Here is a 23,849-nt window from a genome sequence, read left to right on the forward strand (position 1 = left end):
TGAACCCCCCACCCCCCACCCCCAATGAAAGGTAACAGCCCATACTGCAAAAGGGAAGAGCATCAAGAGAGATGGTTAAAGAGGCGTGAAGGTCGAAGGAGATGAAGGTGCATCTTAAATGTTGCCATAAATTTTGTCTTGACCTTCTTGTACGCCCACAGGAGAAAAAAATAATAATATGCTGGTGGGGCTGATAAATGGAGCTCAGAAAAAGGGTTGGGTTTATTTTTAATTTTTTTTGCAAGGTCCAATGTTTTTTTTTTCAAAACAAGAAATAAAGTTTTACTACCTGTACCAGGACTAAAAGCACACCAGAGGTTTATCTGTGCAGACAGAAATCCATCTACTTGACAATGTGTGCAGATTTTAAGAGACTTTGTTATGTTTGACCTATGAACCCTGTTCCTCTGTACCATCTGTTATTATATTATTCTTATTGAATGAGCTCATCTTGATGGAGCTCTGCTGCATCAGCCAGGTTTTGCAAGTGGAGCCGGTCCAAAGCTTTGTACGGGTCAAAGCAGACTTTGTTTCATTCGGCTTAAGATCTTTGCTGTTGCTTGGCAGCACCCTCAGCTGCTCTGTGGTATTTTTCATTGGTGATAAGAAAAGACTGATGTGATCATGCAGGTCAAATATGTTTGAAAATAATTGGCCAGGCCAAGAAAAATGATCCAGCAGAATGGGAGGAGTAGGAATGGATCTGTGGACCAAATGTTTTAGGTTCTACTTCCTCAGACGGACGAATTATGTTAAAATCTCGCTTGGTCTTCCTCTTACCTGGTAGCTTGCAAAAAAGCGAGTCATTATTACTATACAGTATAAAAACAGATTAGATTATAACACTCTCATTACCCAGTACAAGCAAAAGAAGTATGGCATCTTAAAAGCCTGCAAATAAAGTGCGTACTAATTTATTTATTGGCTAGAACAAATGCAATAATGAACTGCAATATAAGTAGAATATAACATTGTATTGTGATGCTTGAAACACTTTTTGCCATTAAGGGGGAAATTTCCTTTCTCAGCATAATTTTAAGTGTTTACACGGTGCACTGGATTACATCCTGGCTCAGGTGATAAACTAGGAACACAGGCTACACATTCTTATATTGAATAGCCTGTATAGATTCCAGAATGAGGTGGGTCAGAAATGCATTTACTGGTGGTTAAAAAAACAAATTTGAGTGCAGCCGCTGCTTGTTGTGAATGAACAGACCCCGTGTGGATGAACTGCAGGTCAAACCAGGACGGCTCCAGCTCTGACGCGTCCGGCCTCGTTTCACTGTGAGACAGTAAGGATGACTAACACCAGACATTCCTCACAAAGTGCACATTGCAAACAGTTTCTAGTCGGCAGCTTTTTTCATCAGGGGAGCCGTAACTCTTAACATAGCAGCTCGTTCCATCTTTCTGTAATTGCTCCATCAATCCAGTGAAGGAAGGGGGGGGGGGGATAAACAGCGAAATGAACTGACCTGCGCTGAGCGCGCACGGCTCATTTGGCTCCCGGTGTAATGAGAACTGTTACGTAAAAAAGTGCAATCAATGTCTAATGCGCTGCTTTACAGCACCCATCAGATTGACAGCCGAGCCAATACATGACAAGAAGTTTAATGGTGTTTTTTTTTTTGTGTGTGGGAGCAACAGGCTACAGCGATGCATGATGGGAAAATAACACTCAGAAGAGCGGCGTCGAGCGATGAGGGTGTCAAAAACTACTCGGGGGTAAATTGGCAAAGAAAAATGGAGAAACTGGGTGGAAAGAATTAAAAGTGGTGTGGAGATGAATGATTGTGGTGTGAAATGAAGTAACACAGCCACAAACACACACACACACACACACACACGGAAACACTGTTCTGTCGTGAAGATGCACAATTTTCACTCATTATACGGAGCTCTGGAGATGGAACAACTCATCAGGTAACGACTCCTCACAGAGCCTTTAGACGCAATCTGATAATCTAACGTGTTCCTTTAAGATTAACGTGAGAGCTATTCAGAAACGATTGGATGGACGTCACTCCTTCTATCAGAGAGAACAGGCTGAATTAATACAAAGACAGACAGAGGGGTTCAACACAGAAACAGTATCAAAGGGATGTTGATGCGCGTTCTTCAGGCTGAAGAGGAGCAAGTCACTGCGGAGCCTCCTCCTCATCCTCCTCCTCCTCTTCATCCTCCTGCCGGCTTTTCGTCTGCAGAGAAGACAGCACACTTCAGCGTTTCCAATGTTAACACCTCCCCTGAGGAGGTTGTATATTGTTGCTGCTGTTTGTCTACTTGTCTGTTAGAATATCCATTCTTAACATTGTCTTGTCATTTTGTAAAGAGGCGGCCCTTTGGAGCGAGGAAAAGGTGATTTTAACACAAGACCATTTTTTGACTTTCTCGAAGATTGTGAGATTTATCAAACGATGCATCAGGTTTTTAACAGCAGTTTGCTCGCTGGAGATTTTACTTATTCGGTTGATTTTGTTCATTCCAGACATGTTATTACATGTCATTTACATTTAGTGGCACTGTTTAGGCAGTGAAATACTCTGTGTAGTCCGTCAGTCTTCAAAGTTGTCGTACTCTTCTTCACATCTGGTGATATCAGTCACTGATCGTCTCCAGTCCCATCACGTCATTAGACTGCTGTGTTTTTTCTGATTTAAATGTAAGGGAGTGCATTATTTTGACTGTATACTTAGACCTTATAGACCTTAAGGGTGTCCAGCATACCTGTTACATAACGTATGGACAGACAGACGGGGGTAACACTGCGCATCTCTTTCAGTGGAGGAACAAAAACATTTTGCGCCAAGATCTTACTAGTTTGAGGAAGTCGATGAGTTTGTAGGCGTCTTCTCCAGTGGAGAGGTCAACAAAGTCCCGTGGGATTCTGTAGCTCAGGCAGGGACTGGGCTGTAATGTCATGTCACTGGTGGCGTAGCGAAATGCAGGGCCTTCCTGCAGACACACACAAACCACACACACTCACTATCAGACTGTTTTGTGAGCCTCTGTGATGCTACACACAACACCTTGCTGATGCTGATGATGACTGACCTGATGCCGAGTGATTTCTCCTGTGGTCAGCTCCTCCCAGCTGAAGAGCAGCGAGTCGGTCACCTCCCCGAACGGGTTCAGATCTATCAGCCACACCCTCCCCTGCAGCGTACGTACACACACAAACACACACACACACAAACATAAGCGCAAGTAAAAATGTGATGCATTTTTGAAACCAGACTAAAACTTGAGTGTACATACCAGACTATCTCTGTAGACATCGAACACAACTGTAACAGAGAAAGAACTGTTAAAAACTGCACATATATGATCACATTAATTCACTTAGATTTATGATCCACAAAAAAACAAAAGCTCAAATCACAGCTGACGGTCAAACAACAGATTTGCTTCATGATTCTTTGCTGTTTCTTCTGTCCAAACACAGGTAGCGGAGCAGAGCTTCACACAAGCAGCCCGACAAAAAAAGGATGTTGATGCTCACAGTCTTCGTCCAGGAAGTTGTACTGGATGTGGAGGGTGTAGAACTCCTGTATGGCTTGACAGATCTGCTCCTCCTGCTTCAAGATGTGGGGGTAATACTGAGTGTAGTCCCTCTGGGAGATGGCTGGAAACACATTCACACACAAGTGAAACTTCAATGGGATTGTACAAGTTTTCAAATGAAGCTGTTGTGCACAAGCAGCTAAATGAGATTACATCACATTTTTCCTTCATATCAGATACATTAAGTTCATTTCCCTCAAACTCGGGTGGTACGCAATGTAAAATGTCAAGAAGATGTGGTTTGTCTTGAGTCCTAACGGGGTGATGATTATATTTGGGCAGGAAGCCAAAATGGTGATGGGGGATTTGTGTGTTTTTACCGATCAGTTCATTCTCTTTGACGAAGCAGCGAAACTCTCCACCAGGGATCAGCTCACTCCACTTCCTCAGGACGAGCTGAGGACAGAAGATCACATGACTGATAAACTCCATGCAGCTGTGAATGTGTATGAACAAAACCATCTGGATCCCTTTTGCACCCCGTGCAAAATAATAACATAATAACTCATTCTGTGTGCATAGTTTGCCTTTTGAATACCTCATACTTTATGTCTGGATCTGGGGAGTCTTGATCACTACACACGCGGAATCTGCACAAAACATGGTCATAACATGTAAACAACAATGTGGCACTGCTACGGATTCTGACACTGAAAGCTTTTCTGCTCTCAGGAAATTCGAGAGGGAAGTTGAACAAACAAGAATATATCATAGGCAGTTTTCCTGAGGTGGTGCACTGCAGCAAATCACTTACTGAAATATTTGTTATGCAAAGCTGAAATGCTTGAGGCATAAATCTAAAATGCAGTTATTTCTCAAGCTGGGACAAGGTTTTTTTTTTTTTTTTTTCTTGGCTGCAGAGTGAAAGCAGCCTGGAAATACAAAGCATGGTTGTGTGTGTTGATGCTGTGGATAGTGACGCTTACGGCTGCGTGAGATCGTGGGTGATGAAGTCAGAACTTTTGAAAATTAGGAATATATCACTGAGGCAGCGACACTGCAGGGAATTATTCAGAGCAATCCAGTTAGCATCCTGAAAGAGAGAGAGACACACACACAAATATAGACATAATTCATTGCTCAATCCTTCCAAGAAGCAAGTCAGATTCATTTTTGGAAAATTCACAAGACCTTTGCAGATTGTTACATCTTCAAGAAAATGAATGAATTAATAAATAAATGAATGAATTAATGAATGAATAGATGGAGGGATGGATGAATGAACAAATGAATGAAATTCGTCCAATGTTACAAATCCAAAATTAAAATTAAGAAGCGCTTGTACTTTACCCGTGGAGCGCTCCAGTTGAGTTTAGGAAAGACGTTCCCACCCAGGGCGTTTATCGCTTCCAACACCTTAGAGCTGAACTCTGGGAACTCAGGAGCCTAACAAAGACAAGGCGTCATCATCCAACTGCATTCATAACTTTTGTATTATAAAATGATGATCCACAAGTAAGGACTTCATGGAATATTAGACATGACATGGGTAACTTTAAAGCTGACACGGATCTACAGGTTTTGTGAGGCTCTGCAGCGTCTAGCAACACAATGAAACGACATTCCAGACGTCCTGCCACTGCATGGCTTCATTATAAAACTGCCTGGATGCTAAAGTGGCTGACCTGCAGTCCTGACTTGTCACACACTGAACATGTTTGATGTGTTAAGACACATAAATTTCACAAAGGAGTCTTATAACATTTGCCTAACTTGCAGAGAGCAGTATGTCACCATTAAGCCGAGGAGGAAGAATAGTTACTCTGGATGCAAATGGAGCTTTCAGACATAATGATTGATCAGGTAGGAGCTGGAAACATTCAGGTAGAGGAACATTTATTTAAGTGCTTACTGTGACAGTGGTGGTTGTATCATCATCTGACCACTAGAGGGAAACAGAAGAAACAGATTTGTATAGTCAGAAAAAAACATTGTTTGAAATGTTTTATTAAATATTGTATGTTTTTTTATGCTATAAAGTTGTCAGTGAAGGAATGTAATGTTACAATATTTGGAAACCTCGGAAAAAATATTCATAAGCAATCTGTATTTCAGCACTGAATAATACAAAACTTTAGTGACGGTCAATTTGTGAAAGGAGTTATTTCATTTTAAAGATATAAGGTGCTATAAAAAATGTGATAACCCTTACTGTGATGTTCAAAGGCTTTAGAGTTTGGTACATTAAATACTATGTCTAAGGTTCAGTCAAACATTATATTGTACGGATTGGAAAGACAAAGGAAACGAGACTTATAACTTTTAATGTCTTTTTTGTAATACATATGATGTTTAAAGTTTTTTTCTTCCATATACTGCTTTTATTTTGTTTAAAATACAGATGATTTTGATATACTACACACACACACACACACAGACATATGTGTGTTTGTGTGTGTATAAACATATACATTTTATATGAAATAACGGAGAGAAAAAAGACCAGAAAGGACAAATAAACTCATGTTCTGTTTCCGTACCTGAATGTCTTCCTCTTCATTGGACTCCCAGTCGTTGCCGTGTATCTGTTGTGTGTTATGCTCACTGAACAGCAGTGACACAAAAGATTAATGACAATAACAAAACGGTCAGTCTGCAACATGATCTACAGAAACCACTGACATCTTTACCTCAATATCGTTCAGGCAAAAAGAGTCAAGCTTTATTAAATTCAGTACTGAAGGTGGAGACTCTTTTATTGATCGTGACATTTCAATTCTTAATGATGACAATTAATGCAGGACCTTCACAAAGATTCGATGCTAGGATGGATTTAACCACCGATACAAAATTATTCTATTTTGAATAGTGTCTTAGATATGTTACTAATTATATGATATGTTGCAAAGGATATTCTCCTTTCTATTATAGACTTTGACAACATTTGATCATATCTTGTTTTTCATCAAAATCAACAAGCAATAACCCATCATGATCTGTGTGTGTCAGCGGCCTCATACCTCCCAGCTACTACCAGGGTTCCATCGTCCAGTAAATAGTCTATTACATTCTGAGGCAGTGGAAGGATGAGACTGGAATAAACACAAGTAATAAGACACATGTTTAGAAAGAAAGAGTGTTCAGCAAACAGGAGGATAACAAAAGATGAACGCTGCTTAGAAAATGATGTAAACACGTTTGCGAAAGCACTAATGCTAACTCCGTTAGCCAACTTTAGATGCTGGCTAAATAGGGGAATTTTTAAAGCAACAACGAATAACATATATTTTGGGGCATTATTCTAAAAATGGGAGCGGTTTACCTTTTAATTGTATATTTCTTGAATATCGGATACCAAACCGAAAACTGACAATTCACAACTTGCTCTTTCTTCATGCTGTAAAATCATGTACCGGAAATGTGTCCATCAGTAAATATCTTCCCAAGTGCTCACATTTTGGAAAACTTGGGTCCCATTTTGTCGGTCAACATATTGTCAGTTTGATCACTTTGCACTATCAATAATCAACAATTTTGTGGATTCATTAACAATGGTAAAATTTTATGGATAGGTTTAGATGTGTCGAATTAATTTATACAGACGCGTTTTCAGAGCGGGGACGTCTATTTGAGATGCACAAGTAGGCGTGGTCACCTTTTTACATAGATCGTTAATTGAAAAGCACAATCGCTCTACATTTAAAACAAGTAAACGCGATGTCATTCTTCACTCATATGACTTGGAAATTTGCATCTGTATAAAATGTAAAATAAACTAATCATATATTATAATCCAGAGATAAACGTTATAAGACATCCACCACAACCTTTTTATCGTGGTTAAATCACACATTTACTTACCTTAAAGTAAATTATGTACATAAATACGCGTGTACATACTACATTTGTAAATTGATTTATTTTTTAAACTTGTTAGAACTTAGATGTGGCTCATCGCCCGTCTTTTAAATGTGTGATAAAACCGACTTCCGGTAAAATTCCCGGCACCCGGAAGTAGTTTCAGAGTGACTCCTCGTACATGTTATACCATCTCTGCTGGTACTCCAACATTGTTGGATTCACGTGAGTTACATTTAGTTTTTGTCATTTAAAAGACAATTTAAAGTTTGAAATACTGGAATCCGAAGGCCTTTAGCGCTGCTGACTGTAACGCAACTATAATCAAGCGTAGAACAAATAGAAAAAAGTAGAAAGGCTAAATGTGTTAATGTACAGCAATCTTTCTAAGAGTTATCTCTCGGTTTTTCCTCCATTTTCCGTTGACCAGATTTTGAAAATGAACGACACAAAAGAACCCAAAACCACGACTACTACTACTCCACACGTAGTGAAAGAAGAGGTAAGTTCGTTTTAGACTTTTTTGTGTGTTTTTTTTCGTGAACTTTTTGATCAAAATAAATTGTCAAACCTTAAAATTCTAGTGTCTGATTTACACCACAAGTTGTTGTGTCCATTCGTCCTGAATGCAGTCAGATTAAATATGACAACACACCAGTAAATCCTGACTTGTGGAAGCTTCAGATGATTAATGCTTGACTTTAGGATTTTATTGTCTGATTGCATTAATTTAGACCTGAAAACCTCAGTAATAAGGTTTTCATAACAGTGTAATGTCAGCTCGACCTTTTGTCATGTCCCTTTTTTGTGCATAAAACTTTTTTTCTGATACAGCAATAACATAAACTAATAGCATGCTGCCACAAAATATATACCTATATTTTTTTTTTTTATAAAGCCAAACTTGCACAGCTTCACTTTGCATGTTAATGTTTTGACGTCTGAATATCAGCAAAGTTTATTTCGAACATAGATTAAATGTCACAGTAAGGGTTCTTCACCGAGTTCATGCAGACTAATGATGGAAAATGAAACCATCCAAACCCCTCATTGGAAGATGAGGGATGCACAGACAAAATAAATGAGTGCACATGTTTGAAATGACATGTGATCGGCTCAGGTACACGCCAGGGAAAGAAACTCTTTCTCACAGGGGCAGCGGTTTAGCATAATGTGAAGAAAATGACTGAAAGAGAACGAGCTTCAAATAGCTATGGATTTATTGTAATGTTATTTATTACAATGTTCATGCACACAAATACGAAAGTAGTGTATTAGTTTTAAGAATGTTACTCTTAATGTGCTCTTTCAAGGTATTTGTTGTTTTCACTATTTCCAGCCCATAATGAGAAAAGATTTAGAGAATATTGTGCAATCTGTGTGCATCTCAGTGACCTTTGATTCTTAGGGCAGTACTGCATCGATAAACCAACATTGGTACAATATAAACACATGGCTCCAGAACAGTGTGGACAGCCATTGCAGATGAAGTCAGTTTTATTTGTATCCTGCCTGGCAGCCACAGTTCCAGTCTGAGTGGTAGCAGTGTAGTGGTACAGTTTTGTATCGCATTGTGTTCCGTGCTGCTCATCCTGACTTGTTACCTTTACTGGTTTTGTTGCAGCTCGTAGCAGCAGGAAAATGGCTAAAGCTGGAGAAGACGACATACGTGGACCCTGCTGGAAGCACCAGGTACGGATCGGTTTTCCACTCACATTTTAAAGTCTGTACATAGTTTTATTTGCTGGTTTCCTCCCAACAGAACTTGGGAGACCGTGAAAAGGACAACAAGAGGAACCAGTACAGAAACAGACGGTGAGTGTTTTGTGCTTTGCGGTTTTAGTTATCACTGGTCAGCCAAAATATAACACACTTCTGCTACAGGTGTTGGAATCATCGCCCTGCTCAAACGGACGCTCCATAAAGACTGCGTCGTGATGGTGAAGCAGTTTCGTCCTCCTCTGGGATGCCACACTTTAGAGTTTCCTGCAGGTCACTTATTTCTTTGGAAACACTCGGCACACGCTATCACACCCATCATTTAGCCCATCTGTGATCTCTCACTCATTCAAATGTAACGTCTGCTGTGTTCAGGTTTAATCGACGAGGGGGAGAGTGCTGCAGTGGCTGCACTGAGGGAACTGAAGGAAGAAACCGGCTACAAAGGGGAAGTAGTTGGAGTCACTCCGGGTACGTCACAAACACCCACCGAACATTTGACGGCAGCGGCTGCCCATCTAGTCTATGTCTCATCTCATGTGTGTCAGATCCATGATGATCTGTCCTCATTTTTCTTTAATTATCTGGATCAAATTATGCAAATAGGTTGATGGGTTGATGTTTGAATCCTAGTGACGTGTTTGGACCCCGGATTGTCAAACTGCACAACCAACATCGTGATGGTCAACATCAACGGAGATGAAATGGAGAACATCAGTCCAACACAACAGCTCGGTATGTCGACAGTATCATAAACACACAAGAGTTTGTTTACTAGTTCATTCAGTCATTCTTTCATTGATGGTTTGTATTGATGATCAAGTTACACCTTAATAACTACCTGTATCTAACATACTGGTACCAAGGACAAACAAACGTTTGTTTAGAGCACACGTGTCAAACTCAAGGCCCCCAGGGGCCAAATGTGGCCCGCCACATCATTTTATGTGGCCCACGAGAGCATAAAAGGTCAGCGTGTTTTTAAAAATAAATCGGTGAAAGTGTGCTTTGACCAAAAACTACATTTCCCACAATTAAGCCCATTTTAAATTTGACAAAAACGTTTTAAACTAAGTTGATGTCCGAACTTGTTTTTGATGTTATTTTTCTTTGTTCACTTTAATAGTTTGATCCTTGATTTATGGAGTTCTGTAGGTTTAATAACCTGACAAATTAAAAAGATTTATGAGTGTGAAAATATTCCTATTTTCTCAACACCCAAAAAAGAAATGATGCTAATCTTAATCTTGGTTTCTTTTTTTTTTCTGTTTTCCCACAGGTGATGGAGGTGAGTTATGACATCATATCAAACACATCTTGTTGTCCCTCATGAAGAATCTCCTCTTACAAGCATCTATCTGCTCATTCCAGAATTTGTTGAAGTCCTTCTGTTGCCTGTTGACGAGTTTCAAACGAAAATAGATGGTGAGATTTGATCACAGTGATGTCAGCACACGAGACACACAAACAAACCAAACTAACTGTGGTCTTGTTCTCCTGCAGAGCTGCTGAAGAAAGAGAAGATCATTGTGGACTCTAAAGTTTACATCTTTGCTATGGGGATTGTTCAGGCCTTCTTTAAGCCAAGGGAGCTCCCAGTCCTGAAGCAATGAAGAAAATAAGGGGAGGCGAATGAGAGGAAGAAATAGTGTTGTTGTTACGCAGAATATTTGGAAAGATTTCAGGAATTCCGCATAGAAATTTTATTGTAAAGTGGTTTTAGACCTTAATTTAAACTCATTTTAAATTTTGGTTAAAAAAAATGTAATAATAATTTAATAAGACTAGGTTTTTGACATTCCTTTACGCTATCAGTGATTCTGTTCAACTGGAGGAGGAAACCTAGGAACAGTTAGTAAAAATGTCAAAGCAAATAACTCTAGTTTGACGTAGTTTAGTGTATTTAATCATTGTAATACTTGTGTTTTTAACCAACATTCAATATGATATGTATCAATCAGTCAGACCAAATTCAAATCATTCCTCCATCAAATCCAATACATAGCAACAATGCAATTTTTAGTCACAGAATTAGTAATGAGCTGTAACAGTTATATCAACTCTCTGGTTAGAATATTAATAACAGTGCTGACAAAAGCAGGGATTTTTCTTGCCACGCCGCTGTAATTTACAACACAGGTACTGTATTAATAAAGAAAGTGACTGACTTGTAGAACATAGCTGGACGTGGCTGCAACTAGGAAAAAACAGATCAATGAATAAATGTGACATTTCCTACGGGCTTTCATTTTTGTGTGTTTTTGCTTCAGACAGCTTGATCTGGTGACTCATATGCAGTGTTAGCAGTTTAGGACCTCATGCAGAAGCCTGTTGATTTTTAAAAAAAATCCTGCATGTGGATAAAAGCACTCCTCTTCAAAGGGGCAGCATCAGATTCTTGAGAAGTGACTGATGTTTTTCATGCTGGAAGAGACAGGAAAACAGGATTTCAATCACAAAAAAATGCATTAGTTGAAGAGTAAGCAATGTTTTCATTAGCTTTGGATATACAGAACTGCAAAACTACAGTACTTGTTTGGACAGGTTCTTCACACGGTCACTGACTTCCACTGTCAGTCATCACACACTGACAGATGTGCTGAACAAATATGTTCCAGGTACATTTCAAAGGATTTGGATGTAACCCAATACATGTTAGAAAAAATAAATTCTTCTGAGACTTTAATCTCTACTGACATGGAGGAAGTGGGCATGAGAAGTCAAGTATGAGTAATCAGTCCAAAATAAACAATGAATGGCTGGAAGACATTATATCCACCATCGGCAAACTATGAGTGGAGTTCAAAACTGAAACATCTGTAAACCCAGTTCAGGATAGACAAGAGTGATCCAAACTGGACTGGTGTGAACACTTACAGGTTTCATAAAGTCAGACTTTTTAAAACATGTAAACATATCCGTCCTTCGATCCGGTGTTTGTTGGGAGTGTAGAACACAAACCTCACTCTGCACTGTAGGCAAATCCAGATCAATAATTGTTAGGCAGTGATGTTCAGTCAGATCCTTGGTGGAAGGTGGCGTTAAATAATACAAAAAGTTACTTCACCAGATGTTGACCTGGATGCGCTGCAAGCACAAAAACCGATATCTGATAATATTACGAGCACATTTTCCATGCATATGCCACAGACCACGCTTTAGCTCTGAAGGAAGGTTTCATGTTCCTGTTGTCTTACTGTTGTGTTATTTCATTAACTATCGTCACTACCTCTGATCATGTTGTCTTACAGTGCTACACCCCTCCACGCCATGTGGCGGCAGTAACATTATCTTCCTCTGGTCCCCAAAACACCAAAATTTGTCAGCGAAGAAGAAAAACTGACCAATGAGGTGGCTCGGGAACAACTTCAGCTAGTTGTGTAGTTTTTCCAATGCAAAAAAAACTACACAGACAATAGCGTGATCAGAGAAATAATAAATATCTTTTTTTTCGCAGCTGTAAACTTAAAAAAAAGTAAAGATAACGTATAAATAAAAAGCAACCTGTTTTTTGTCTTGTTTTTATGTAAAGTACTTTGAGTTACCCATTTTGTATGAAAAGCGCTTTATAAATAAAGTTTGATTGACTGATTGATCCTTGAGTCACTTACTGTAATTTAATATTCTGGTGGTCAAAATCACTCACTACCCTTTGGTCCGCGACCCAAGAACTCGTTCACTAATTATGAATTATTATTATTATTATTATTATTATTATTATTATTATTATTATTATTATTATTATTATTATTATTATTTAATTTAAATTAAAATATTAAAGTTATTACTGTGACAGTCTACTCCAAAAACTAACTATTCAATGCCGCAATTTTGAAAAAAAAGAAATAACAATGATCCTGGATCCACATCTTGTTTTTTGAAAGAAATGTTTTACTATCCGCATCACAAACACACCGATGATGTAAACAGAGAAATAAGTTTAGTCTGTCATGTCTTATTTTTGAAGGAGATGTTAACTACTATTAAATTATCTTATTTGTGGCATTTGTAACGTTTTTATTAACATTTATCACAGGTAATTTTTCATCTCCATCGTTTCAAATTGCTTTTAGTCTCATTCTGGGTGTGGGATCTGTCTCAATGTGGGTTTTTAGGGCAGAACTCAAAAACTAGCCACAAGCAAACATTTTTCATGCTGTAGTTCAAGGAGCACAAACCCTCTGAGACGCTGCTTGTTACTTGTTGTTCCTGTGTGTGTCTGTCCAGACCGACAGTGTGTCTGCTGGAGGCCCGTGGTGTGAGAGGTGTGTATGGACTCGCATCGGGCCACTTGGGCTCTCAATGGGTGGACACCCACCAACATATGTCAACTACCTGGTGTTTGTGGCTTTTTTCTAGTAAGGCTGTCCATCTTAAAGATAAATCTTTACTGCATTTTATGGAATGACTTTGAGGACACTTTTTGAGATGATGGACAGGATGTCTAGGACATGTTGAAATTAACTGAAATTTATGGAAAAGGTGATAAATATTTCTTTTTACAAATTTTATAGTTGCATGTTTAATATTGTAATATCAGACTGAGATAGAGGAAAAAATGCAATTAATCTTTGGACCAGTCTTGTCTACAGAAACAGCAAGACCATATTTTGGAAATATGTCTTCAAGTCTGCCAAGACTTTGGTGTTGTATGGCTGAAAACATACAAACATACAGGATGAAATGTAATGTTTCAGTAGTATTTGGACGTCATATTCTGCATGCAGAGAACATGAATAAATGCTCAGGGATTTACTGAATTATTTTCTCATTCTTCTTGCCACGCAGCTCCGATCGGTCAGCTCCGGTTTTCTGGGAACTCTGGGAAAATGGGATTTCCAGTTCAGACTACCCCACAAGCCTTCCATGAGACTGATCAAAAATGAAAATAAACATTTAAACTTTAAGTGTTAAAATATTAAGTGGAAAAGCCACTCGGCTGGTAGATCCACTATATATTTGTCACATATTTGACAGTCTTACACAACTGGATGTTTGTCAGCTGCACAGACTGGGTGTTTGTGAACAAATGTTTAGAGCGCAGGAGGAAGTCTTGTCTAGACTTGTTGCTGACAAAATATACAGTATGTGTGAAGCTTCATTAAATGCGCTTTTGGAATGGTGAAATCTACAGAAACCACCATCTGGAGATGTAATTGCTCTTGTGTGACGTGCCAAGAAAAGTAGTTTCTGTTATCAAGTCAGAGTCTCTGATTTGTAAAAATAAAAATAGATTTATTTGCACAAAGTGATACTGCGGAGGGAAACATGCATATTTTCTTTTTTACACATGAATGACGAGGAAAAATACATAAATGGAGACAAAATCTCATTGATTACAATTTATCTATCAAACATATAGCTGTCCATAAATATCAAGTTTCAGAAAAATAAACCTATTTCAATAATATTCATACTGTAAAGCCACTTATAGCAGGTAAAACATTTTACAGTAGTAAAATAAACCAGAGAGGAGAGGAAGATGTTGTTCTGTGTGAGACAACATGCAAAGTTATGCAGTTCTTGATCTTATCAGAGGAAGTGAGGGCGTGTGGTCTACTCTAACCACAAGGTTTATTACGCTGAGAAACAACTGAGGAAGAGTGCTTTCTTTTTTTTAGTCTCCTCAGATTTACGAGTAAACAACCAGGGAGATTTAATTTTGTGTTTCGGAACAAAAGATTAATTCCTCCATTAAGTTGATTCAGTACTTTTTCTTTTTCATTTGTAAGCAGGATTTTACTGAAGTGAAGTAGAAGGATGGGCAGGAAAGAACCTATTAAACTTGACATTACACAACAGTTATTGGCTCAGTTTTTCACAGCAGGGTCACTCCTGCCTGGTCCTGCTATCCAGCCCAGTCAGCTCCAAACACACCACCAGCCATGACCACATCACACCACCTAGACTGTACAAGACGTGTTCGAGAAGAAAATTGTAATTCTTTTTACTGGTATCTAAACATCACTGGTAATAAGACCAGTTTCCAAAAACTAGCCAGTTAGCTTCCTGATGGCTGAAAAACAAAATAAGATGGGTGAACTTTTTCTGCACAAGTATGGCTGGACGAACCCGACACACTAGCTCTGGCATGGGCACACTACGGCCCGCGGGCCATGTACGGCCCGGTAGGCTTTTATAATCCCACCAGACTTTAAACTATATAACTAATTTCATGACAAATACAGTTATAAAATATTCTTTACAATAAGCCTTGCACATGCATGCTTTGCTGCCTGTTAAAGGTCAAAACCTTTAATGTAATGGTTTATACATGTCATTTGCATTAGCTCAAATAAACAGTGCATCCATCTGCTCCTCAGCTGGCCCCCCTGTCCAATTTTAGAACTCGCCTACTATCCTTCCAATTTTACCGAATCCATACTGACTAAAAACACATCAGAACCAGAGTTTGTTTGTAGTGTTTTCCTCTGATGAACGTATTTAAATGTGTCCTTAATTCTGCTGCTTTTTTATGCAAAATACAAAAATACACAACTCCCTAAAACAGCTGAACACCAGCTTTGGGCAGACAGCAGTGAATTATATTTTAGTTAAAGCCTTTTCAGATGCATTTTTACTGTGCTTCGAAATATTTCAGAAGGAACATATTTGTGTTTGACACACGTACTTATAATCTTTTCTTTTTTTTTAAGGAATGAGCTCTATCAGCCTTAGAGTAGCCAGATAATACTTTGATGTACAAAAATTATTGAATTAAACCACTTTCTGTCGTAGTTCCATGTGCATGTACAAACATTCACAAAGTCCTTACTTTCAATTCAAATACTTGTGTCCTGAGATGTATTAAAATGGCCCACCAAGTTCATCCTTAATGCCTTCTGGTCACGTTCACAGAACACTCAGTGGGTGGAGGTCAGAACCACTTCTTCACTGCGGTGAGATCGTCTGAGCTCAGGTAGGGCTGCTGCTCTCCACCCATCAGCTGGAGTAAAGGAAACAAACTCCTACACCTGAGTCGCTGGATCCTGATTCATAGGTATCTGTTCTTCTGCTGGGTGCCGGGTCCTGTTGTCGTTCGACCTCCTGAAGGAAACGCATGAATGAACAATTACACGTGTACAAAACACAACCTTGACTTGTGGTATTTCAGCACATCGATAAGCGAGGTGTGACACAATTACTGACATACAAAACTCAATCTCCACTTGTCATGTTTGAGTTTTTCTCACTTACCTTCGATAACACATGAAGCTGATTCCAATCACAGCAGAGACAATCAGAAGGGAAGCAATGATAATTAAAGTTGTCGTTGTGCTGCTAAGACCTGAGAAAATGAGACGCACAACCATTATTAAATGTTTATACTGCCACCAGCTCTCTGTGAGTAGATCTGTCATAATTTTAATGACAATGTTAAAACTTACCGTGCATATGAAGATGATGTGTACTGTTGTTTGAAGGTTCTGCAGTCATTGAGGTTGATGACATCCCAATGCTTGTGTCAGTTGCGTTCGCAAAACCTAAAAAAGATGAATCAGTTATTAAAGAGCAGCTCCACCAAACCTACGAGGTATTACGATGTCAGGTATCGGACGCTTGAATTGTTTTTCAGTTTTATTTTAAAAAAAATGAAGATAACCTTTTATATCAGAAGATGACATTAAAACACTGCTATAAGCTGCTGAGGACAATGATGGTGGAAGTAGGGGCTGTTTGAGAAAATATTATCGTTAGTGCATGTTAACAAGCTATCTGCCTGTATTAGCATAGAAGAAGAATGAACGAATGAATGAATGAATGAATTCATGAATGAATGAATGAATGAATTCATGAATGAATGAATTCATGAGTGTGTATGTTGTCAAGCCAGTGGAAAGAATGGAGTGAGGCAAAAAAAAAGTTTGGCCCAGGCAGTACACCACAATCAGTCAGAAAGTACTGACGTGTACCTTTGTCTTGAGGTAAGTTCACATGTGTATTTACTACATTATGGGATGACTCAAACAGAATCTCAGAACAATCCATCCACCCATCTTCAACTGTTTATCCGTGGCCGGGTTGCGGGGGCAACAGTCTCAGGAAGGATGCCCATACTTCTCTCTCCCCAGACACCTCCTCCAGCTCCTCTGGGGGGGAGCCCGAGGGGTTCCCAGGCCAGTCACTCCGGCGTGTCCTAGGTCTTCCCCGAGGTCTCCTCCTGATAGGACATGCCTGGAAAACCTCCCCAGGGAGGCTTCCAGGAGGCATCCGGAACAGATGCCTGAGCCCCCTCAGCTGGCTCTGCTCGAGGCGGAGGAGCAGCGGCTCAACTCCGAGCTCCTCGCTGGTGACTGAGCTCCTCACCCTACCTCTAAGGGTGCACTCAGCCACTCTATGGAGGAAACTCATTTCAGCCGCTTGTATGCGGGATCTTGTCCTTTCAGTCATGAACCAAAGCTCATGACCATAGGTGAGAGTAGGAATGTAGATTGACTGGTAAATCGAGAGCTTCGTCTTGCGACTCAGCTCCTTCTTCACCTCAGTAGATCTACACAGCAACTGCATCACAGCAGAAGCTGCACCGATCCGTCTGTCAATCTCATGTTCCATCCTTCCAACAGCCAACAGCACAACATCGTCTGCAAAGAGCAGAGATGAAATTCTTTGGTCCCCAAACCGGACTCCCTCCGCGTCCCGGCTGCACCTAGAAATTCTGTCCATAAAGATTATAAACAGAACCGTTGATAGAGGGCAGCCCTGCTGGAGTCCAACATGCACCTGGAACAGGTCTGACTTACTGCTGACAATGCGAACCAAGCTCTGGCTTTGGTTACACAGGGACCGGACAGCCCTCAGCAAAGGGCCCCGAACCCCATACTCCCGAAGCACTCCCCGCAAGATACCACGAGGGACATGATCGAATGCCTTCTCCTGCTCCACAAAACACATGTGGGCTGGTTGGGCAAACTTCCATGAACCCTTGAGCACTCGACGTCGCCCGATGTGGCGCAACCGGGCCCCCACCCTGGAGCCAGGCCCTGGATTGGGGCTCGTATGCGAGCACCTGGTGGCTGGGCCTCTGCCCATGGGGCCCGGCCCGAAAGGACGACGTGGGCCCAACCTCTAGTGGACTCACCACCCGCCGAGGAAACCATAGGGAGACAGGTCATTGGATTTTATTTATCAATCCATGCTTTTCAACCAACTAAGTTTCGATATATAGTGACAAAATTCACTTTCTGCGTTGAGAATAACAGGATGGTTTCTGCCACATGTGTTAGCCTCCAAACACTCGTGTTATTCTCCAAACACCACTCACTGAACTTTACACCCCTGATCGGGTTCCTGCATTCCTGCTGAATGCACAAATACAGTGTTATTATAATAATGACTGCTGTGGGACATGGACTGAGAAATCCCACACACACAAAGTAAAAGCTAAACAAAAAACAGATCCCCTCCCTCATATTGTCGGTAAAGTCTAATTTTACATCTAATTCCCACCTTAAAAAGTCAGACATTTCAAGTAATTATAATTATCAAAAAGTACACGGTATATTTAAGACATTTAATTATTTTATGGATCCACGATTATCCTGGGAAGCAGCAGAATAAATACAGCGGAGCTCTGATTTGGTGAGACAAAAATCAGAAAAAAGAATATGCAAGAGACATAAATGTTCCAAAGGTCAATGACTGTGTGTCAGCTTGTATATTATATTGGCTGCAGTGATATTTGTGTGAAAGATAATAAACAACATAAGACAGATGTTGATAGAGCCAGAAAGCAAGAACAATGGGAGTACAAAGGAGACTGCATTTCCCAGGGGGCAACATTGCACCTGGGTTATGAATCCCTCCACTCAGAAGATCTGCTCTCATTGGGTAAAAGACAATAAACTCCCACTCGGCAAGCAGATGTCTGCCTTCATCCCCGAGCTCCTTCTATCAGTTCACTCCCACACACAGTTACACCCATACACACATTCTTACACTGACTTACACACAGACACACACTGAGCTTTTTTGTATGTATCTGTTATTACATTTATTTATTGAGGTATATTAATTGCCAGTTGATATTGCCACTGTTAATAAAATGTGTTACATTTTAAAGAAGTTGGATTATTGTTCATAATTACTGTTATAAAGACTAGTTGTGAAGGTCAGTGTCCAAGATCCAGCTTCACTGGTGACTGAGACTAATAGCATTTAGTTAGGGTTAGGTTAAAGGTTAGGGTTAAGGTTAGGGTTAAGGCTAGGGTTAGAGTTAGGCTTAAAGATAGGATTAGAGATAATGTTCGGGTTTGAGTTTAGGTTTAGGATTAGGTTTAGGATTAGGCTTTGGTTTACGGTTAAGGTTAAGGTTAGGGTTAGAGTTACGGTTAGGTTTAGAGTTAGGTTTATTTATTCCATGTTTCCAGGGTGGTGCCATAAATTTATTGTAAATGTAAAAATATTGTAAATTGCTTAATCAATTAATCATTCATCCGCCTGTCCATCCATCCACCCATCCATCCACCCACCCATCCATCCATCCATCCATCCATCCATCCATTTCTGTGAAGATGAGGGGACCTTAATCATGTTATCTTCTATCATTTTTCCACCTTGCGGGTCACGGGTTACCTTGGAGCCCGATGCTACAAGAGGACTGACAAATCCTTCCAACTGTATGTCACTAATCCTTGAAGAGCATTGTCATCAGCTGTTAAACGCAATACTGCAAGAGCTGGAAGAATAAAACTGTTGCACAATGTTTACCAAGGGCTGACAGTTGATAGGACCTAATAGTATCTGACTTGTACTGCGTGAAAAGAAGTCTGTTTAAGATGGCAGCTTGTCGAAGTGTCTAAATTGTTCAGACAAATAGATCGAAACAGTTCAGTTCAACTCATACAAACATTTCTTAAAGCTTTATTCACCATCTACTGTACAGTATGTATGATTAAATCCTATTGTTGTTTTTAAAAAGTACTGAATGGTACAAGGATAGAATCTTCTAAAAAACAGTCTGAAGACAAGTTTCTCATAAGTCAAGACTTAAGACTGTATCTATTAAATCAGATTTCATTTATTTAGAATAGACTAGTTTACAAGCCTTTTCTCTACTTTTATACTTTGTATGTTTTCATGAACTACTTCCTAAATTATATGTCTGTTGTTAATCGATTTGATTAAATAAACATGTATGTGTCCCACATACTGTGATTGGTTGGACGTTACTAAGAAATGTATGGGATTTACCCTGGGAGCCATCTGACCAGCGAGGGCCCTGGAGACTAGAGGAGGTTGAGTCTGGGTCTGTTTCCGTAGCAACTGAAGCAGAGATATTCCGAGTCTGCTGTTGGCTGGTGAGGACTGCTGCTGGAAAGAAAATTAATTAGTACTACTTGCAGTACTGTATATGGAAGTCTGACTGTGACTGATGTGGTACACAAATACTGAGTCAGCATTTTCCACACACACTCGCCATTGTGATAATTATCTAGTATGAAAAATACACTAATAACAAAAAATAAAACAAACCTTAAGATTTTGTGTTAGTCTGTTTAATATTATTATTATTATTATTTTAACAACTGCTTTTACTCCTTGATGCTGGTAACACTACTTTAGTGATGAGTACAAGCATAAAAACTGCTTCTTTATTGTGAGACACTACATTATCTATCACTATTTTATTTAAAGTAAAATTAACTTGTTTTGGTCAGTTGGGGTTAAAGTAGTTGGAAAACACAACATTGATATCATCACATTCTAAAATTTAATTCACAGAGATGAAGCAACATTAGGATTAATTTAGAGATGTGTCCTGTAATTTGACAATGTCATTCTGTTCACTAGTCACTCCTAATTCAACTGTTTGGGTGTTTCCTGAACCCCTTTGCTCCATTAAGCTAAGTAGCCAGTCGTTTATATTTATGTATGTGCATAAATATGAAATTCTGTGTGTTTATGAACACATCAGCTTAAAACACTTTGATTGTGGCAGCTTGAAAGGCTGAAGGCAATATCTAATTGCAAGCCTGTGAAATAAACCGGTTAACTGGTTTATATTGATCTCTCACAGCACTTTTATTGTAACTATCTTTATCCTGATAGAACCATTGTTGTGATTTCAAACATAATAGGTTGTACTCACATTAATTGTAAATATTTCATTTTTATTTACTTTGAATTAAACTGAAGATATTTTTTTTAAAATCAGTTATTGCTATTTTAATTAATCATAAAGTATAAATAATGGGTAAACCTACGGTGCATGTATTTCCATCATTTTCTGAAGAAGAAGAAGAACATTTAGTTTTTTAATGCCTTTGGGAGTTGATAAATTTTACACTCTTATGCATTACCTGGAGATCAGAATTAAAGAACGATTTACAAACAACATATTTTTCTAAAATAATATAATCTTCACTGCTAAACAGGTGAAAAGTTATTTGTTGTGGCTATCCCCTGCTACGAGAACAGTTTTTACATCAGTCACCAGCTAGTAGTGATGCAGCAGTGGAGTGAGAGATGATGGAGTGATTGGCAGCCACGTAGCAGCACCCTAGGGAGCAGTTTGTGGGTTTTGGTGCCTTGCTAAAGGGCACATTGGCAGTGCTCAGGAGCTGAATTGGCACCTCGCCTAGTGAACTGAGCTATTGCTGCCCAAAAAGCAAATGCGTTGTCGGCAGGATTCGAACCTGCGTGGGGAAACCCCAATGGATTTCAAGTCCATCGCCTTAACCACTCGGCCACGACAACAAACACAACTAACGAACAAATTAAGTCGAGGCTCTCGTGGGAAACACAACTGCTGCATGATTTATTATCAATGTTCATGCAACTGATATAATTATAATATTTAAGTCATTGCAGGGTGGAAAAGAAATTTCATTGCTATTAAAATGCAGGCAAATAAATATTATGTACTTTAGATCAGAGTTTTCTTTTCAAAACTATCAGAACAACAACTGATCACATTCAGTAGCGTGTGCATGTGTGTGTGTGTGTGTGTGTGTGTGTGTGTGTGTGTGTGTGTGTGTGTGTGGATGAACCTCCCCTGGTGAAACTCCATCCCAGAGCAGGAAACAGATAAAGAAAACAGCACAAGCAGGTATGAACACATAGTTTCATTGTCATTTTCATTTCACTCAGGTTCAGCTATCTGAAAACTGACTGAGGGGCTCCACCGCTTTGTTCTGGTGGGAGGGAAAACCCTTGTGGTTTATTCAAGCACCATGCTGGCTAAAACAATTGTGAGAATGCAAACACACACGTACATATGGGTACTATTGAGGTCAGAAAAACTGACAGGTTCCCGGTTCAGTAATAAACTGACAGAACTAGTTAACACCATTTTCATCTAAGATATTTGCATTTGAACTTACGTGTAACGCTGGTGTTTGGTAGCTGTGTTGTGGTTCTCATTGGATCACCTGAAACACAGTGAATGGTTTTAAAATTTTGTTCATTCGATGTAGTAAACAAAAACCACATACCTTTTGTCTTCAAGAAAAACTATTACAATGGGAAAATGCATGGCATAAATCTGTAAGCCTTATGCAAGAAACTATGATCTATGGATATGGTGCAAACAGTTCTAGTTTTATGTTCTTATAATAAAGCAATACCTCATTCCTTACACCTTGAGATTACCAGTGACTTTTTCTCCTTTATGCATTTATATTTTGTAAATTACATGAAATTAAAGAATCAAATCTTACGTATACACTGAAGGGAGACTGGTGTCCACTGTGAAACTCTGTCATTTACCCTGCATCTGGTGAGACCTGAGGTTCCTGCCTTCCTCAGGTAACCTTTTATACACATGTAACGGAAAGTGGCGTTAATTTGGAAGCAGGTCCTTGGTGGAGTTTCAGTTAGACTCATGGTAGGGATTTCTGGGCATGAAGTATTGAGTTCATCTGGAAGAACAGAAACAAACAAAATTGCATGGCTTAAGTGAAACATGGATGCAGATATTCACACAAAGAATATCTGCATATTAAATATTAATATTAAAATGGTTGACAGAACTTAATTTACTTTTAGTTTCTGCTGCCAAAAACAAAACAAAAAAAAAATCAATGAATGAGTGATCTTAATATTTTCCTTTTTCTCAGCAAGTCTAAACATAATATAGGAATAATGAGCTTTTTTAGAATTAATGTAATTCTGAAATATGCTTTATAGAGCATACTAGATTTACAATATTGGAACACAATAATCGTTATCTCAGACACTGTATACTAGTATTCAATAGAATCTATTAGCTTATATTAGTACCTGGTTGTTGTTATAAATAAATAAATAGATAAATAAATTAAAAAAACAATAGAAAATAAAAAAATTGGAAAACAAAACAAAACCAAAGCCTTGCGACACAGGGTTAGATTTCGCACAAAAAAAATAATGTTGCAGAGTAGAATCTGTAAATATAGAGCACTGTGTACTAAAGAGGTCTTGATCTCTATAACCTGTGTGGACCTTGTCCTAAGCTTAAACTAAAGATTCCTTATAGAGGACACACTTTCATTCCTGACTCGGAGTGGGTTTATATTGGACTTACCGCAGCACCGAGCTCCAAACAGACACATCATCATAACACAAAATACAGGGGGAGGCAGATCCATCAGTTCTTCACAAAATCAAAATATGTTCACAAACAGATCACAACCGGCAGAGACATCATTACGCCGTGATTTCCTTCTGACACTTTGCTTGTCTCACTGACTTTCACTTTCTCTCCAATCCTAACATGAATGATATGCAGTGGGCGGATCACGGTGGACGACGTCAAACGCTTTTTCTCCCCTACGTCTTTCTCTGAT

General features: G+C 39.2%; 3 protein-coding genes and 1 non-coding gene across 7 annotated transcripts; 1 reads left to right on the forward strand and 3 right to left on the reverse strand.

The window, feature by feature from the left end:
* Nucleotides 1–873: 873 nt before the first annotated feature.
* On the reverse strand, nt 874–6,968 carry cdc123 (cell division cycle 123 homolog (S. cerevisiae)). The gene is made up of 13 exons (XM_068306796.1): nt 6,830–6,968; nt 6,528–6,599; nt 6,048–6,111; nt 5,420–5,452; nt 4,858–4,953; nt 4,494–4,600; nt 4,106–4,157; nt 3,888–3,963; nt 3,506–3,628; nt 3,262–3,290; nt 3,058–3,159; nt 2,821–2,958; nt 874–2,201 (listed from the first exon to the last, which is right to left on the reverse strand). The coding sequence occupies exons 1-13, from the start codon at nt 6,901–6,903 to the stop codon at nt 2,142–2,144; spliced, it is 1,026 nt and encodes a 341-aa protein (XP_068162897.1). The 5' UTR covers nt 6,904–6,968; the 3' UTR covers nt 874–2,141.
* Nucleotides 6,969–7,596: 628 nt separating this feature from the next.
* On the forward strand, nt 7,597–11,322 carry nudt5 (nudix (nucleoside diphosphate linked moiety X)-type motif 5). Its single transcript, XM_068307096.1, has 9 exons — nt 7,597–7,867; nt 8,990–9,057; nt 9,128–9,180; nt 9,250–9,357; nt 9,460–9,555; nt 9,718–9,819; nt 10,364–10,372; nt 10,456–10,509; nt 10,588–11,322. Exons 1-9 carry the CDS (start codon nt 7,736–7,738, stop codon nt 10,695–10,697), a joined length of 732 nt encoding a protein of 243 aa, XP_068163197.1. The 5' UTR covers nt 7,597–7,735; the 3' UTR covers nt 10,698–11,322.
* Nucleotides 11,323–14,318: 2,996 nt separating this feature from the next.
* Nucleotides 14,319–23,760, reverse strand: il15ra (interleukin 15 receptor subunit alpha). Of its 4 annotated transcripts, XR_011034172.1 has the most exons (8): nt 23,588–23,760; nt 22,743–22,943; nt 22,407–22,454; nt 20,275–20,394; nt 16,473–16,568; nt 16,282–16,372; nt 15,860–16,131; nt 14,319–14,992 (listed from the first exon to the last, which is right to left on the reverse strand). XR_011034172.1 is itself a non-coding variant. In XM_068307145.1 (7 exons), the coding sequence occupies exons 1-7, from the start codon at nt 23,649–23,651 to the stop codon at nt 16,053–16,055; spliced, it is 696 nt and encodes a 231-aa protein (XP_068163246.1). In that variant the 5' UTR covers nt 23,652–23,760; the 3' UTR covers nt 14,319–16,052. The 4 variants fall into 4 exon arrangements, 3 of the variants coding, with proteins under 3 accessions (XP_068163246.1, XP_068163245.1, XP_068163247.1); XM_068307145.1 differs by having other exon boundaries at nt 14,319–16,131; nt 20,275–20,391; XM_068307144.1 differs by having other exon boundaries at nt 14,319–16,131.
* trnas-uga (transfer RNA serine (anticodon UGA)) lies at nt 21,699–21,780 on the reverse strand. The gene has a single exon. It is a non-coding gene; the product is annotated as a tRNA-Ser (tRNA).
* Nucleotides 23,761–23,849: the final 89 nt, after the last annotated feature.

This window comes from Antennarius striatus, chromosome 22, assembly GCF_040054535.1.
Source record: "Antennarius striatus isolate MH-2024 chromosome 22, ASM4005453v1, whole genome shotgun sequence".
Classification (NCBI taxonomy): Eukaryota; Metazoa; Chordata; class Actinopteri; order Lophiiformes; family Antennariidae; genus Antennarius; species Antennarius striatus.

What these genes read in the sequence shown, in the direction of transcription:
- cdc123 (XM_068306796.1), bottom strand. Translation starts at nt 6,903, where the DNA reads ATGAAGAAAGAGCAAGTTGTGAATTGTCAGTTTTCGGTTTGGTATCCG. An exon ending in ATGAAGAGGAAGACATTCAG is followed by an intron (nt 5,453 to 6,047) that starts GTACGGAAACAG and finishes GTTTCCCTCTAG; the next exon opens with TGGTCAGATGATGATACAAC. An exon ending in TCAACTGGAGCGCTCCACGG is followed by an intron (nt 4,601 to 4,857) that starts GTAAAGTACAAG and finishes TCTCTCTTTCAG; the next exon opens with GATGCTAACTGGATTGCTCT.
- nudt5 (XM_068307096.1), top strand. Translation starts at nt 7,736, where the DNA reads ATGTACAGCAATCTTTCTAAGAGTTATCTCTCGGTTTTTCCTCCATTT. An exon ending in CACACGTAGTGAAAGAAGAG is followed by an intron (nt 7,868 to 8,989) that starts GTAAGTTCGTTT and finishes GTTTTGTTGCAG; the next exon opens with CTCGTAGCAGCAGGAAAATG. An exon ending in AGTAGTTGGAGTCACTCCGG is followed by an intron (nt 9,556 to 9,717) that starts GTACGTCACAAA and finishes TTTGAATCCTAG; the next exon opens with TGACGTGTTTGGACCCCGGA.
- il15ra (XM_068307144.1), bottom strand. Translation starts at nt 23,651, where the DNA reads ATGGATCTGCCTCCCCCTGTATTTTGTGTTATGATGATGTGTCTGTTT. An exon ending in GTTTGGAGCTCGGTGCTGCG is followed by an intron (nt 22,944 to 23,587) that starts GTAAGTCCAATA and finishes CTGTTCTTCCAG; the next exon opens with ATGAACTCAATACTTCATGC. An exon ending in CTGGTCAGATGGCTCCCAGG is followed by an intron (nt 16,569 to 20,274) that starts GTAAATCCCATA and finishes CATCTTTTTTAG; the next exon opens with GTTTTGCGAACGCAACTGAC.